The sequence below is a fragment of the Caenorhabditis briggsae genome (assembly GCF_000004555.2).
Source record: "Caenorhabditis briggsae complete genome, chrX, whole genome shotgun sequence".
Lineage (NCBI taxonomy): Eukaryota > Metazoa > Nematoda > Chromadorea > Rhabditida > Rhabditidae > Caenorhabditis > Caenorhabditis briggsae.
In genome coordinates, this window is record NC_013491.2 from 11872354 (window position 1) to 11889404 (window position 17051).

The window sequence follows — 17051 nt, forward strand, 5'->3', positions numbered from 1 at the left end:
ATAGAACGATATTTTTTTCAAAAACTCGGAAATGACTATTGTTCAACAGATACAAGGGCCCACACTGTTTAACAAAATTTCTTCGGTAAAATAGGATCGCAGAAACGATTGTTGGCCCATTTGAAATAATTAAGATTATATTAGGTTGAAAAAGTCTTTGTAACTTTTTAGGTTTTTTCGAAACTAAACTTATTCAAAGAAAACGAATTTCATGGTGTGATATATTTATCATCATTAGTATCAATGACTTCTTGCCAACGCGATGGAAGTTGATCTAATCCGTTCGTGTGAAACTCCGAAAACTGAGAGGCGAAAGGTCGTCCAACAACTTCTCGACATCCTTTCTACCCTGGAACTTTTGCCCGTCAAGGTGATTCTGTAGAGAACGGTATAGACGATATTCCGTTAGGGTCAGGTCTGATAAATGCGGTGGATGACACAAGACCTGTACTCCAAGCGTCTGGAGCTTCTGGCGCGTCTTCGAAGTGGTGGGTGGCCTTGCGTTGTCTTTTCCAAAACGCAATCTTATCTCATTCAAAAACATCAGTTTTCCTAGACAATGAATAGCGAAAGAAAAGAATAAAAACGATGGAAGCATTGTAAACGGAATATACACAAGACAAGATAGAAGTGATAGATTTTCTAGCAAAGGAGACATGAATTATTAAATTGGAAGGAAAGTAACTGTCCATTTTTTAATTCGTGAATAACACAAAAACAAGAACCATCCAAGATTGACAGTATGCACGGTCGTGGTCCACGACATGTTGACAACATTCAGGCAACTTGTGGATACCGTACCTCCAAAAGCCAGCTGGCCGTGAATCAAAGTATACCTTCCCGGACGTTTTTTTTCTCAGCGACAGTGTAAAATTATTTTCCCTCCAAATGACGTTGAATATCTCCGAATAGCCAATAATAAAAGGGTCAACTCTGGAGTTTAAGGAAAGTGAAGAGCCGTCCATCCAAAGCGTCTTAAGACTGAATTGAGTTGTATTAAATAACTCGAGAACCTATGTTCCACGGTAAGTCAAGTAAGACCTGGGCCGCTTTAGCTGAACGTTCCTCCTTTACGCACTTCTAACTCCTGATTTAGTCCTTTCATTATTGATTATTAGGAGGTATGCAATATCATCTGGAGGGAAATAATTTAACACTAAAGTTGAGATAAAATCTGGACTCAAAAAATACTTTGAGTCGCAGGCAGCTGGCTGTTGAAGGTATGGTATCCACAAGTTGCATGTATGTTGTCAACATGTCATAGACCGCGACGGTGCATACTGTCAATTTTGGATAATTGTTGCTTTTGTTTTATTCACGAATCAAAAAATGGACAGTTACTTTTCTTCCAACCTAATAGATTTTACAGCTCTCAATGAAAACTATACAAGCACTTTTACAAGAAACACAATTTTGACTGTTATGTCTGTATGAAATTAATCAACACTACAGCCGATAATTGCAAATATATTTTAGACCCACAAATAAAAATATTTTTGTCATTCGTGAGTTCCGTCAGTTTATTTATTTTCATAAAGCAAAAAGAGAATTTTGTGAAATTTAATAGATTTATTTAGGATTTCAGAATTGTCTTTGAGAAATTACAAATCAACATGAATAGCTTTTGTTCAAAGTCTCCAGAGACTTCACAAAGTGAACTCCGGCGTCCTTATCACAGTGTTGAATTAAAATGTTTTCAAGATCGGCCTTGTCGTTTTTTAGTAGGAGACATTTATGGGTTAGTCCGTAGAGTGTAAAGTCGTTGACGAAGGATTCAAGTTTGCTCGATTTAATTGGGATGGTTCCATTTTGGAGCTGAAGCAAATATTTATAATTACAAAACCAACGGGAGATTCAGAAAAATCCTTACCTTTTCTATGCATATTCCATATGGTGACGTGAGGGTCTGGTACGTGACACACAATTCAACGTTAGGAAAGAGTTCCTGAAAATCGAATAATTCCAGAGACCGTTCATTTTCAGAAAAGCAAGGCTGAAATAATTACCTCCCGACAATACTTCCTGAGGTCTCTACTTTTTTTCTCCTGCGCAAATAGTACTCTTGTTCCAATCGGATATGTTTGGAAAACCCAATAAGTCTCCATTGATGCCAAGCATCTCTTCAGACTCTCTTCTGGCATGGCTCTCTGCTATAAATGGATAGCTCCAAAACTGTATCTCTCTAACTAACCTGGCTATCACATACCTTCCGCAAGTTTTCAGGTAAGTTTCGAAATGTATACTTATTGGTTACATCGTTGTATGCGCATGCTTGCAGAAACAGAATACAGGAAACAAGAATTACAAGTTGGCGACACACCATTCTTGATTTCAAACAGGAGAATGACTGAGAAGTCGGAAGGAGAAAAGTTCAGAATTATCACGGACAACTGTTAGCTATTTGTTGTTGATTGTTGTCAATTCTGTGATTGCTCACAGAAAACTAAGAAAAAGACAATGTTGGTGTAACAGGAGTTACTGGGTCATTTGGTGGATGTTGCAGAAAAACGAAGATAAAAATGTCCAGTTGTGACTCACTTATGAAAACTTGTGAAAGATCGAAGTTTATTGCAGAAAAGAAATTTCTTTACCGTACTGGTTAAATCGGAAGTATTTTGTTAACAATGGTCACCATTGAATATGTGAAAAATTCTAACTTGGCTCAATTTATTATCCTATGGAATTTATGGCTCTTTATGGTTTAACGAGGGTTTAAACGGAGTTCACTTTGTGAAGTCTCTGGAAACTTTGAACAAAAGCTATTCATGTTGATTTGTAATTTCTCAAAGACAATTCTGAAATCCTAAAAAAATCTATTAAATTTCACAAAATTTTCTTTTTGCTTTATGAAAATAAATAACACGGAAACTGACGAAACTCACGAATGACAAAAATATTTTTATTTGCGGGTCTAAAATATATTCGCAATTATCAGCTGTAGTGTTGATTAATTTCATACAGACATAACAGTTAAAATTGTGTTTCTTGTAAAAGTGCTCGTATAGTTTTCATTAAGAGCTGTAAAAGCTAATTCATGTCTCCTTTGCTAGAAAATCTATCACTTCTATCTTGTCTTGTGTATATTCCGTTTACAATGCTTCCATCGTTTTTCTTCTTTTCTTTCGCTATTCATTGTCTAGGAAAACTGATGTTTTTGAATGAGATAAGATTGCGTTTTGGAAAAGACAACGCAAGGCCACCCACCACTTTGAAGACGCGCCAGAAGCTCCAGACGCTTGGAGTACAGGTCTTGTGTCATCCACCGTATTTATCAGACCTGACCCTAACGGAATGTCGTCTATTCCGTTCTCTACAGAATCACCTTGACGGTCAAAAGTTCCAGGGTAGAAAGGATGTCGAGAAGTTGTTGGACGACCTTTCGCCTCTCAGTTTTCGGAGTTTCACACGAACGGATTAGATCAACTTCCATCGCGTTGGCAAGAAGTCATTGATACTAATGATGATAAATATATCACACCATGAAATTCGTTTTCTTTGAATAAGTTTAGTTTCGAAAAAACCTAAAAAGTTACAAAGACTTTTTCAACCTAATATAACCTTAATTATTTCAAATGGGCCAATAATCGTTTCTGCGATCCTATTTTACCGAAGAAATTTTGTTAAACAGTGTGGGCCCTTGTATCTGTTGAACAATAGTCATTTCCGAGTTTTTGAAAAAAATATCGTTCTATGTGATCCGGAAATGATCTATGACAGACAGCGAAGAAAAGTTTTGCAGTTCAGTAGTTCTTAGCATGACCCTTTCTTTAACCGAAATCAAGACAATTGGTCTCAAACTGGACGGTTTGGGTAATGTTTCAATCGAATGAAATCGGCAGAAGTGAGAAACGAAGATAACAATAATTTCACCGAATTTAGGCTTTGATTAATCGTTTTACGAAAAAAAAAGTTAAATACAAAAATGGAGTTTCTGATTAGGACAATTTCAAAAAAGTTTCAATAGAATTAACAGGTGCTCTAAGTGCCAATAGGTTCGTCTGTCAGGTTCGTCTGTCGACGAACCTGACGGCCGAACCTGACGGTCGAACCTGACGGTCGAACCTGACAGACGAACCTGACAGACGAACCTGACGAACCAACCTGACAGACGAACCTAAAAAACTTAATGACGTGACGAAACGGACGGAAAACGGACAAAAAACGGACGAAAAGCTAACGAAAAGCTGAAAAGCTGACGAAAAGCTGAAAAAAGCTGAAAAGGCTGAAAAAAGCTGAAAAAAACTGACGAAAAGCTGAAAAAAGCTGAAAAGGCTGAAAAATGCTGAAAAATGCTGACGAAAAACTGAAAAAGGATGAAAAAAGCTGACGAAAAGCTGACGAAAAGCTGAAAACAGCTGAAAAAACTGTCGAAATTTAAACATTTCTCCAAAATTATACTTCGGATCTAGTTTTTTTTTGCAACCAGGCCGTTCAAAGCTCAGAAAATTTCCGGAATATACCCGCGGTTATCACGGGGGTTTCCATCACACAATCTCTTCTGAGTCCCTAGGAAGTATGCATACTAACCTAGGAGCTCCCCTGCCTGCCAACCAGGCCTGTGCGGCAACAAATTGCCGATTGCCGAAATTGCCGAATTTTTGTTGCCGATTTGCCGTTGCCAAAATCGGCAACGAAGAAAAAGTTGCCGAATTGCCGTTGCCGATTTCGGCAAAAAAATTTCGGCAATTTCGGCAACTGAAATTTTTTTGAATTTAGAGATTTTCACAACTTTTTTAGTCAAAAAAATGATTTCGAAGTTCGAAAAATCAAATTTTGAACACCATCTTCTCTCAGAGTGAACTTTAGAGGAAATGTGTCCCAATAATCATCAAAAATACTTGCATCGGATCTAAAAATGGGCTTCAAATTTGTGAGCATAGGAGAAAAATAGATATCATGAGTCACAACTCATCAAAAAAATTATCCAATCTGTCTCAAATCTCTAGGAAAGGTGTGTCGTGAGTTGCCTAACAAGTTGAGCGCACTATTTTCAAAACTCACAATCGGAACAATATTTTCAACCATTGGAATACCCTCTATTGCTAAAGAGAAATAGTTTGCATTAAAAATGTGGTCTTGAGTTGCCAATTTTTGTAATTACTTTTTTAAGGAACTTATGAAACACATTTTCTGTAGTTCTGAGCCTGATAGAAGCATTTTCGGGTGAGTTACGTATTGATTTTACTAAAAAAAGACGCAAAACTTTTGTTGCCAAAAATTGCCGAAAGTTGCCGAAATTGCCGAAATTTTTTTTCGGCAATTGCCGAGTTGCCAAACGTTGCCGAAAAGTATTCGACAAATTGCCGAGTTGCCGAAACCGAAAAAATTGTTGCCGCACAGGCCTGCTGCCAACCATCCTTAGGATCTCAGCCGAATCAGTAGAGATTGTGTGATGTACCCCGAAAGACCATGCAAACGATTTCATTTATATAGGCAGGTGTTCTGGATGTACCGACATCTCCCGGGTTCCACCGCCCACTATACTTTGCGTGCAAAGGGGACGGGGCTTAGGTCGACGACTTTGTTAGAGATATTTCTTCATTTTTGAGCGGTTTTACCGAATTTCGTTTTATTTTTTGCTGACGGTATATAAAATCCGAAAAGAATGAAAAAAGAGAAAAATTCTCTAAAAATCGTAAAGTTTCCGTTTTTCTCAAGTTTGAAATTTTCAAGAATTTTTCACTTCAGGCTATGTACCAGCTGCATGATTGGTTTAAAAAATGAGCAAAAAATTCAGAAAAGGAGCAAAAATTCTGGCGACAAAAAGTATAACAAACGAGACGGAAATTCAAGCAAATGAGACCCTTCTAGCAAATGAGTACTTGCCAAGGCTAGACCTATATTTGAATACGTATCTGTACGTTACTCGTCCTGAGAAATCTGATAGACATGGTGTGCCACGTACTTTTTTTAAAATTGGAATTTTTTGAATTCAGTAAACTTGAAATTTGCACATTTTCTATTTTCCTGGATTTTCTTTTGAAGATGGAGCAGATGTGAAGTTGACATTATTGTTTGCCAATTTCTCACCTTTTAAATAAAAACAAGTTGAAAGGTCTACCATGATAATCGACAAAGTTATGGTCGCTCGAAAGGTACCTACTCCAAACAAAAATTACAATGTGCTTCGCCATTTACACAGACCTTTATACCGGCTGCTATGATTTTGGGGTTGTTCTAGCTAACTTGTGTACTAACATTTGGCATTGATTTCATCAGAATCCCCGGGATATGGAAGGCTTCCGTCGTCAGTAAAAAAATACAGTGCTTTGCACTGAGTCAGACACGAAATAATGTCTGTAATCCAGGATTTATATGATTTACAATGTTTACGTGCAGCTTAGCTCTGCCAAATCTCCAAATAGACCGATTTTTCCCACTTTCAATCTCGCTTCTATTTTCGATTAGAGAAGTACAGAAACAAAAAAGTTAGGAACATCATGGTTTGTGAATCAGGAAAACAAACAATCAAACTGATAAACAATTTGCTGTGAAACAAGTTTTATATCTGGAAGCAAAGCCGGTGCCAGGATCCTAAACGAAACATGGCGCCTGGGAGAAGACAGGGTGGTACCAGGCTCCAGAGAGACATATTGTGACTGGGACACGTAGCTTGTGTCTATTCTTATCAAAAAACGTTAAAATGTAAAAAAAATTCAAAACATGAAAGAAGACAGAAAAAGAAAAAAAATTATTTGAAAAACGAATAAATCAACTGAAATAAGGCAAAAACAAGAAAATGTAGCACTTTGGAACATTTTGGGGACTTCCGCAAACATGGTCCTGACACTTTTTGAAAACCCCCGTCTAATTTATAAACCCCCGTTAATTCTCAGAACCCCCTCAAATTTTCAAAACCCCGGTTAATTTTTTAAACCCCCGTCAAAAATTTAAACCCCGTTAATATTTTAAACCCCCGTTAATTGTTTAAACCCCCGTTAAACCATAAAGAGCCAAATTTATTATTAACATTCTAACCAACAAAATAGTTTCAATATTACGATGAACATTTTGGCAGTCTGTTCTGTTTTGAAAATCTGTTTTGAGAAACAAGAAGCATGAACGCAAAGCTGACATTTTGGAGGCCATTCTATCAGAGTGGATTGGTTTTAGTTCCTTGAGTATCTTGACTAAACAGGGAAGATCTCGGTCTCTGGAGAAGATATCAAAGAATAGTCAACTTTAAAATTTTATCATATAATTAATGCAGATTTTGTTATCATAATTTATATTAGATTTGTTGGCTCCAAAAAGTTAGAAGTTACATTTTTTCGAGAAAATAGATAATTCTAGTCAAAATTATGTTTTTTTTCAATATTTTTTACTCTCAAATGATGAAATACAACAATCGCTCAATTTTCACTGCCAACCAGATTATTTTTGCTTCATTCGATACTATCCCACTTTCTTTTTCATTGCTGATTCAACGTCTCTCAACCTTCCTGACAAGCTTAATTGTGGTACACTGGAAGTGAGACAACATGATACGAATACAAATTCAAGCGAACATCGTGAAAAAAAAACAAACGACTTGAGCTTCATCAAAATGCGTTTTGCGTTTGTGGTATTGTTAACTCCCATTCCTAGTAATATATAAAATTGGTGGTGGGAGTTTAGTGGGTAGGGCTTTAAACAACTAGAGAATGCTCTTTAGTTAAAATTTCCAAAATTCGAAAATTATCGTAAAATTATCGTACGATACCGGTCAATAAAATAAACAAAAAATATTTTTCATTTGATATTCGGCCATTTTTACATTTTTCATAAGTCTGGAGCTCGGCTAGCCAGTTTCCAAACACTTTCAAATATTAAAAACTTTGCGATCACAGATTAATTTTTTGAAAATTCCTAGTTTTGTAGCTATTTGGCGATTTCTGAGAGACACCCGTTTTTTTCACGTTTTTAGTACAAAAACGGGCCACAGTACTATATTTGATATTTGTAGAATCAAGGATTGTCACGCTGAATCTAGGCAAATCTTACTTCAAATGAATCTTTCAGAAAATATTCTCTTCTTTTTTGCGATGATATCCTGAGGATGAAAACGCTCATATCGATTTCGTTTTGTGAATTATGTTTTGTTCATGCTCCGAATCTTGTAAGTTGCGTGCATCATTTTACGAACAACGTCTGCGGAATTTTAATTTTTTGGTTACTCAATTTTCTGGGCGGAGTTTGTTTACAACGACCAGCTACTTCAAGCTATACAACACGTGGGAACCAAAAATTTCCATTTCTCCATTCTTGCTAGTTTTCTACCCAAAAAAATCTAAACATGTCCCTCCGACTTGTTGCAGTTATACTGCTTCTTTGCTTCGTGGCTGGTGAGTCAAGGAGGAAATTTGTAGAGTATATCACTTGACACATGTGCTTCCTTATAGGACGAAATGTGTCAAATGAAAAAGTTAAACTTGTAAAGTGAAAATCTAATTGAAAATTGTTTCAAGTGACGTGAAAAAAATAGTACTCGTTCAGTTCAGAGACAAATAAAGTTTGGTCAGAAATTCATCAAGACAGAACATTTTCAGAGATGAGCACCAAATTCCTTGCTATGATTAATCAACCCGACGTAGTCCCTGACGACGTCTTAGAAGTTGAACAAGAACGTCAGATGTGTTTCTGCTGCCGTGCGTTCGTCTGTCGACATCAAACTTGTCCTTGTTCTCGATTTACAGAGCTATTTTGACAGTGTTTATAACAGTTTCCATGTTGTTTGATCTTTCAAAACCTAATCTCAATAAATTATCTGTATTTTCTGTTTTCCTCATTAATGGAGAAGTAAATTGTGCTGAAATACATTTCAGATGAATAATACAAACGAGTACAAATCTAAAACAAGTTGTTGTTGATTTATTAGAAAATTTTCAAAACTCGAGTAGAGAATCACAGTAAAGAATGGATGGTCAGAAAGAAGGACGAATAAACTAAAAGTTATTTTTCATACCATACAAAATCTCATATTTGAGTCAGGATCTACAAGATGAAGCCTACAAAACTGGAAAAAAAATGGAATTTCGCTAATGAAGAAAGTTAAGTTACGTAAAGAATTAATAATTCGGAAATCTTGGAACAAAGTTATGAGAACTTGGCTATTTTTTCTTCCGTTGCTTTCGACGTCGCTGTAATGCGGCTGCAGTTTCCATAGCTATCGTTGCAGTGACTTCCTCCAAGAGCGCATTCTCGCGAGCCTTTGCAGTTCTACCTTCCTTTTTCATCTGGGATTCATCTAACAGAAGCTTCCTTTCTTGGATCAGAGACATATACTGTGCCATCGTGTCCTTGCTTGCTGGAAGAGCTTTGACCAACTTCATTTCAGCCTCGACTTCAGCCAGCGTGCGATGACCAGGGGCGGGAACTTTTTCTTCCTCTTTTTCCTCTTCACTCAAGCTGAAAAAAACAGCTATTAGTTAAAAACTGGTTTCTACCAACTTACTCAAAAAGGAAATCGTCGATATCATTTAGATCAATATCAGGCAAATATGTGTGAACTTTTCTCAGCCATCGGAGATTTGGTGTATGCTGAAATGACAAATTGAAGGTTGGATGCCTTTGGAGAAATAAATCTTACCTCTTTTCCACACCCACATGGCACTTTACCGTACTTTCGCAAGTAAGCAAGCTGCAATGTGCACCATTCTTCCTGGCGCCTTACTCTGCAAAATTCAGAAAAATCCTGAAGCAGTTCTTTCTGATGAGGGCTGTCTGGCTCCAAGAAAAGTGTTCTGAATTCCAAGTGTATTACTCCACTATCAACTTTGCGCGGTGGATTCTTCAAACGTTCTCGCTCTGTTTTCCTGTCGATCTTCCTCTGGATCTTCTCAAGCCGTCGGTACATCATCCGACATGCCCAAATTTCATCTGGATCTGTCAAGGCGTTGGCGAATATGTTCATTATGTACTGAAAATGAATGCAATGTGAATGGGTAAAGACTTTGGACTTACAACTGGTTTAATTCGGCTAATTTTAACGCTCTCCCAGTATTGAGTATCACAGACTATCTGAAAAATGAAATAATTGAAACTAAAAATTATAGATTTCATATTGCGGAACATCTTCAGGTATGTGTGAAAAAAACCGCGCTACACATTGATGCTATTTGAAAATCAATCGAAAAGAATAAAAGAGAAACAAAGCAGATAAAAAGTGCATGATTGTATTGCCGGCCTCTGCTGGCCGACAAAAAGAGGGGTTAGAGAGTATGCATGGAATAGTGCATGGTATCAAGAGGGCGGGAGAGGTGAGAGACGTAGAATTAAATTCTGTTGGCTCGTTCACTTTTTTTCTATACATGACCACTGTTGAAGTGAAACTGGTTTTAGTTTCAAAAAATTTGCTGGTAAAAATAGAGAGGCAGAGAAATTCAGAAGAGTGATCTGTTGAGTAAACTCAATGTAGAAAAAAACAGATACAAATTCTGAACTGTACTTTATTGTCATTGATTCAAAAAGTTAAAAGAATTTACATAAAAATTCTTGGAAATCTTTATACTTGACTTAAGGAAAATCAATTGGCTCAGATCTTAGTTTTGTAGCAAGCAGCGGTCTGAATATGCTATGTTTTTCCATTAAGCGGTTGCTCCTGGTTACATGGAGACAGCTAAGCAAGAATGCTTTTTTTTCTCTTACTCTCTTTTTCCTTCCTGAAGAGAATTCCGTAGAGATATACGGGGAAAAATCGTGGAAATTTGGTTATTGTCTATTCAAAATAATCGCGCGGGTAAACGAGTAAAATTGTCTGCGTCTCTACAGCGCCTCTACAGGTTTGGAGACTCTCTTCACGTTTTTTACTCGTTCACCCGCGCGATTATTTTGAATAGACAATAGTTCAAACTCGAAATGCATGATCATAACGCAATGAATCAGTAGAAATTTACTAGATTAGAGGGATTGAGAGATTACATAATTTTTGGTTTTTATGAAACTGCAGACACAGTTTTCAATAATAATTCTTGGTATTAAATTTTGGAGAGAACCTCAAACAAATTGTGAACAAATTTAGGTATCTAAAATAAGAATTTGGACTTGTTTTATTTTCCTTATGGCACGTTCAAAGTTGATTTCCAGGAAATTACTCCTGGAAATCAACTTTGAACGCGACATTATGGGCGTGGTCTACGCATAACACCGGACAGTAATCATTTCAAAAAATAAAACGACTGTTCTGAAACTCTGCTCTGTTCCACACTATTTCTGCCAACAATAAGACTGCGAGAAAAAGGAAACAAAGTTCTTTGCAAGAATTGACCAGTGGATGATTTGTACGAAAAAAACCTCTAGGTTTTGATCACTTAAAAAGGTTAGCTATTGGTTGACTGGAGTGCTTTCTGAACTTATGTTTTTCAGTTTTCAAAATTGCTGAAAATTATGAAAAATATATTTTCTTGAAATACGAAATTTCGCAGTATCGTTCCCTGTAAATTTAAATACAGCGTGTAATGGTTTATATGTAAAAATGATAGTTTCATTCAGAATTAAAATTGCGAAAAAGCCATTTAAAAATTAGAAAAAAATCACTGCCAACCGCTCTGCTAGTTCCCACTCAGAGAAAAAAAAGTATCATCGATAAATTCTCGGTCGAAATGCGAATAATCTATGTCTTATCGAGTTAAACAACCTTGAAAATTTCTTTCCGTCGGTAACGCGTAGTGTCCTTCGGTGAATGATGTATTGGAAAACTGTCTTTTCGTGAAAACAGAAAGGAAGTAATTATATTGAATGGATAGAAATCAAGAATTTAACCATGGCAAACAATGCACCAGAGAAACTGTGCTGTTTCTGCGTTTTTCTCGATAGATATCTGACAATTTTTTTTGCAGGAAATCGGTTGATTGTGAGAGGAATACTCCAAAATGAGAGAAGTGTCTTAGAAAAATCAGTCGAAAATGAAACAATACTTTTCTGAAACGGGATAATTATTATCTATAGCAGGGGTTTGCGGAACGGGATACCGAGGATTTCAACAATTTTGGGAATGTACGGAAGTAATTGAAACGGAACAGGCACCGTGGTTAGTGTTACAGGAAGTTTCAAAATGTTAGAATATTCTGCATAATAATTCATCGTCAGTTGCGGATTGTATCATTTCAAAACAACTGTTTTGAACAAAATTCATTTCGGACTCACAGTTTTTGAGAGCTTCTGTCTAGAATTCAAAAATTTCACATTTTTCAGGGATTTGCGGACCGAAATTCTGAATTCCAAAAATTCCGAATCCTTCAAAATCAGAATGTGTCGATATTTCGTAAACCTGAAGTTTTTAAAAGCGGTGTATTCCGAGAGAGAGAGAGAGATTCCCAAAAAATCCGAAAAGACCATTCCGAACATCCTTGATAGCTTTGATATCTCCAGATCCGAAAATGGACCCATATTTCATGCTTTTACCCCATTCGATTATTAGAAACATCAAAATGATATACCTATTTAAATTTATTGCAGATATCCGAAAATTGCCCATTTCCGTGTTCACACTTTCCACCCTCGCATGCCCTATTTTCGGACCCTAAAAATGACATCACTGAACTCAGAATTACCAGAACTCACTTAAATGGGCGTGGCTTGTTTCTTCAGAACAAGGATCTCTGAGTTGACAGAAAACGTTTTGAACTGAACTCGAAGAGTCACACCCCCTTTTTCGACTACTTTAACTTCTCCCTTCCAAGAAGCTACTTAGATTCGGTTTCTTCGAGAAATCTTATATCTTCAATTATGCCAAGTAAATTGATCGCGCTTCTTCTTCTGATTTGTATGGTTTCCGGTGAGTATTTATGACTTATTGAGATGGGAAGTTCAACTTTTTGAGTATTTGCAGTGATCTTTCTGTTGTGTTACTTTCCAGTATGGAATTATCACATTCCACAGCACAGTTTTTGAAACAACAAATTATGAACTTTTGAAATATTAGTTTAAAACGGTTAATCAATTTGAAACGATCAACAAGTTATCACAATTTCATGTATTTCTGTATCTTGAAAATGAAATCTGTAACTTGATGAAATCGTTTTTCAGTTGCCTGCAACAAGTTCGTCGCAATGATTGATCAACCTGTAGTTGATCCGGAAGAGACAATCGACCTGGAAGAGGACAAAAAAGTGTGCTTCTGTTGCCGAGCATTCGTTTGCCGCCATCAATTATGTCCATGTTCTCGATTCACCGCTCTATTCTGATTTTTTCTTTCTTGAATGAATTTGATTCAAAGTGGCTTTTTCCTATAAAACTCGAAGAGAAGTAGCCAGCTCAACCCATCCGAAATATTATCTACGTCACTCTCTGTGTTGAGATTGATGGACCCATGGACCTATATACTGGGCTCGTTGTTTCTTCCGCATTTCCCGTCCATCAGTATCTAAAACGAGGGGGCCGCCTCGGTCACTTGGGATTAACTAGAAGCGTGATTGAGACAAAATGTAGTATTTGCATCACAAAAGATGTCCGTTCAAAAATAGTAAAACTCAAAATAAGACGTCATTCTTTGGGGAGAGGAAGAGGAAAAAAATAAGCGTTTCTAAAACAATACAGGGACAAAAATTTCGAGATCGAAAACCAAATAACTAAACTTGAGTATAAAAACAGGGGGAGATAAGGGTGTTCATCAATACAATATAAAGCTAATATAGCCAATGGCGGTGCAGAAACTGAGAGAAAAAAAATGCGAGATGATTGAAATTACTGAGCTGTTGTATTCATAGGAATGACCACTTCTGCTCCCTGGGTAGTATCGGTTGTTGGAACTCGTTGACGTGGATTGTTCACGAAATGCTGAATCCAATCCTGTGATTGTTGCATTTGCTCGGCGAACAGGCAGTACATAGCTCCAACGAATGGTAGGAGACCGCCGAGGAAGAAGATCCAGCATCCAGCTCCGATTTGATGAGAGTACTGAAACATTATTAAAACTTTTAGTTATTTCTGAATTTTTGAATTCGACACACTTCAAATTCAAATGTTAAAAGCTTTTGTTCCAATCTATTTTTACAAAATAGTTCTAAAAATACAAGAATTCACGCCTGATTGACTCGTGAGTGGATTCAGGTAAGTGTGAAAAAGCATGTTTACTTCTTTTCTTCAATTTTGGAGGGAAGTAAAACGCATTTATGTCTACATCCGGTATCAGAAAATTCAAGCAAATTTCAAGAAAATTTCAGAAATTTTTAACTTACATCTACCTCCTGTTGGGACCGGTAGAGAATTTGGTCGGTGAATGTCTCATAGACAAAGACGAAGAAGAGAATAATCCAGAGACCAACTGAAAAAAAAAGAATTGTGAAAATGAAGTCATCAAATATTTACCTGAAACCACCATAGCATGGAACATGACGAATCTGTACTTCTCGAAGCCTTGGCAGAATTTAATGCTGCAACAGTGTCCGATGGTGTAGGCGAGCCAGAAACCTTGGGAGAACATGATAATGATAGCGATGCAGTGTGCGACATGGATTTCTAAGAAAACAAAACAAATGGAAAATTATTAATATGAAAAGTTACCAATTGAAGCATCTTGAACATTTTGAAGACTTGGTGGGAACTTCTCGGCCTTATTCTCATATCCCCATGGCAAGCAAGTGATGTTCTCCGGGCGGTACGTCTTGTAGCAGTCATGACCTCGAACTCCTCTCTGAAATTAATGTTTTTAAGAATGCAGATTTCAACAATCTGACAATATCTCAATCATTGTTTGTCGTTCAAATTGTTTTTTCTGAATCTTTGTTTCACAAACTCAAGACTGATATAAGATGTTGTTATTTTTGAAATTTTTTAATGGGGTTATTCATGTAGCGAAAGTGTGTACTTCAAAACACATTTCAATACATTTCGGTGGCACCGAATTCTGAAAATCTATAAAGAAGATATTTTAGGATTTTGAAAAGCTGTGGTCTTGAATTTTTAGGGATTCTGAAGTTCGGATGTTTTAAAGGTCAGAAAACAAATTTGATATTTTGTAATTTTTAAATTAAATAAATCCGAATTCTCGAAATGTATTAAAGCAATCTAAGATTACAAGTACTCAAGGTTCCGAAAGTCTGGAATTCTAAATATTCAAGATTCTGAAAACCTAAAACTCTAAGAAACAAAGATTCTAAAAGCCTCAGATTTCAAGAACTTACTGTTCCGAGAATTTAAAATTTTGAGTAGAGATTTTGATAACATAGCATGATATTGAACTACAGAAAGCAAATAAGTCCGTTTTCAAAAATTTTTTGAAAACTTCAATAGAACTTCTAGAAGGTTATTTTTATTTTCGAGATTCAGAATCTGAATTTTTTATTTGAAAATTTTGATTTTTCCGAATACGAACAACTTCTTGTTTAAAAAATTCAAAAAGCAATAAATCCTGTTAATTTGTGACAAGTCAGCTGAATTCTAATTTTTGTTCAGCTTTTAAAAATGCTCACCTGGAATTCATCCATCGCTTTTGTCCTCTCCATTACCACCCACGCATTGTTGGTATACCCGAAAGCCGTCATCGCCAGAGAAAACACCAGAAATCCAACAGACCCGACATATTTCAGAATTTGAGGACTCTCATTCTCATCTATGCTCCCCGGCATGTTCTCTGTAATTAGTGGTTTCATGAAAAGTGTGTAATTAGGCAAAACGAAAAATGAATATAGATATCGAACAAAAGCACGAGGAAGAAAGCAAAGTTTGGAGGATCAGAGAAAACAAAGCGCAAGAATTCTCAAGGGAGAAAGTTTGCGTTTTGACGCCAGATAAAATCATTCAACATTTTTGGGATGAGAATGAGTGCTGGGTGCTTAAATATGTATGAATGAGTTTCGTGTACCTCAACTCCGATTGGCTTTGAAGAAAAATCGCCAAGACTATATCATGGTCCTCAGTTACTAATTCAGAAGGCAAGGATAACTATACATTCACATATACCTGCGTTCTCCATTTCTCTCCATCTCTCATTCCTCTCTGTTGTTAGATCGTATTGTCATCTGTCGTGGAAATGTGGGAAAACGAGATGGAGGAAAAGAGACAGTAAGAAACTCTGCTATCTATATCTCGGAAACACTATTTCGTATTGTGTTTCTGCATAAACTTCAATGAATCAACAATAGATGCGCGGAATGGAAGAGGATGAGTTGATGCGAGAAAAAGAAAGGGAAGATGCATCAATTTGGAAGGCAAGGACGTCAAGTCAATATGTTGAAATTAGACGATTAGAAGTATCTAACAGAATACCAATCAGAATGGAACGATTTTCATTTTTCTCAGACAGCAAAATAGTTTACAAGATTTCGAACGGAGCAGGTGAATCATTACTGAAGCAGGTGAGTTTAAAATGCTAAGAACATCAGTGTGTAATTTTTCTGCCGCCCGCAATCTTATTTCACAATCAACAGCTCGCTCATCTCACTCTCTCAATTGTCTCTTAGCCCAATTCGCAGATGTAAAAACCCAAAGAAAACAGCTCATTTTTTCATTAAAACAAATAACTAACAAATCAAGAAGCTGCCCCGGTTTTCTTCAATGTTTGGTTTGGAAGTGCTATTTTTCACCGAAAAAAGAAAGAAAGAAAGAAAAAGGAATTTATGAATCATGTACTACTCGACGAGAGAAGACAAGAGGAAGATGTGACCGGCGGCGCGAGAAGAAGGTAATCGTGTTGGCTTCCCCCACTTCTTGAGAAGTCGAAAAGCAAGTGGTTGCTATAGTAGCCGTGGGGCAAAGTGTACGTTGGGACAAGAGTGTCCAGCAAAAAGTGTCTTTGAGTATTGACATTTTGTCGAGAAGGAAGTGGGGAAGAGAAAGCACTTTTCGACAGAGATATATATCTCGGTCGTGAGAGCATGCGTTTATGGAACTTTTCGTTGATTGAATTCTTTGTGGTATATTTTCAGAATGTATCATCATTTTCAAACTTTTTTGACAGAAACAATTTCGTGGGTGGATAAAAATTGAGGAATGGAGACATGGGATGTTGAAGAGAGCACAAAAGATCGTTTGGGGTCGTAAATAGCACCCATTTGTGCAATTTGGGCACTTTTTATGGGCCGAAAATGGTAAATTTGAGGAGAAAGAGAGGAACAGATATCATTAAACGTATC

General features: G+C 36.7%; 4 protein-coding genes across 4 annotated transcripts; 1 reads left to right on the top strand and 3 right to left on the bottom strand.

Moving 5' to 3' along the window:
• Positions 1–1608: 1608 nt before the first annotated feature.
• CBG27761 lies at positions 1609–2141 on the bottom strand (the record flags this gene model as incomplete). The annotated part of the gene is made up of 3 exons (XM_045239838.1): positions 1609–1815; positions 1871–1945; positions 2007–2141. The coding sequence occupies 3 exons, from the start codon at positions 2139–2141 to the stop codon at positions 1609–1611; spliced, it is 417 nt and encodes a 138-aa protein (XP_045098385.1).
• Positions 2142–9089: 6948 nt separating this feature from the next.
• On the bottom strand, positions 9090–9892 carry CBG27762 (the record flags this gene model as incomplete). Its single annotated transcript, XM_045239839.1, has 3 exons — positions 9090–9387; positions 9434–9519; positions 9569–9892. The coding sequence occupies 3 exons, from the start codon at positions 9890–9892 to the stop codon at positions 9090–9092; spliced, it is 708 nt and encodes a 235-aa protein (XP_045098386.1).
• Positions 9893–12705: 2813 nt separating this feature from the next.
• On the top strand, positions 12706–13163 carry CBG05060 (the record flags this gene model as incomplete). Its single annotated transcript, XM_002644833.1, has 2 exons — positions 12706–12754; positions 13006–13163. The coding sequence occupies 2 exons, from the start codon at positions 12706–12708 to the stop codon at positions 13161–13163; spliced, it is 207 nt and encodes a 68-aa protein (XP_002644879.1).
• Positions 13164–13662: 499 nt separating this feature from the next.
• Positions 13663–15545, bottom strand: CBG05061 (the record flags this gene model as incomplete). Its single annotated transcript, XM_002644834.1, has 5 exons — positions 13663–13875; positions 14157–14242; positions 14287–14436; positions 14482–14611; positions 15390–15545. 5 exons carry the CDS (start codon positions 15543–15545, stop codon positions 13663–13665), a joined length of 735 nt encoding a protein of 244 aa, XP_002644880.1.
• Between the last annotated feature and the right edge of the window lie 1506 nt (positions 15546–17051).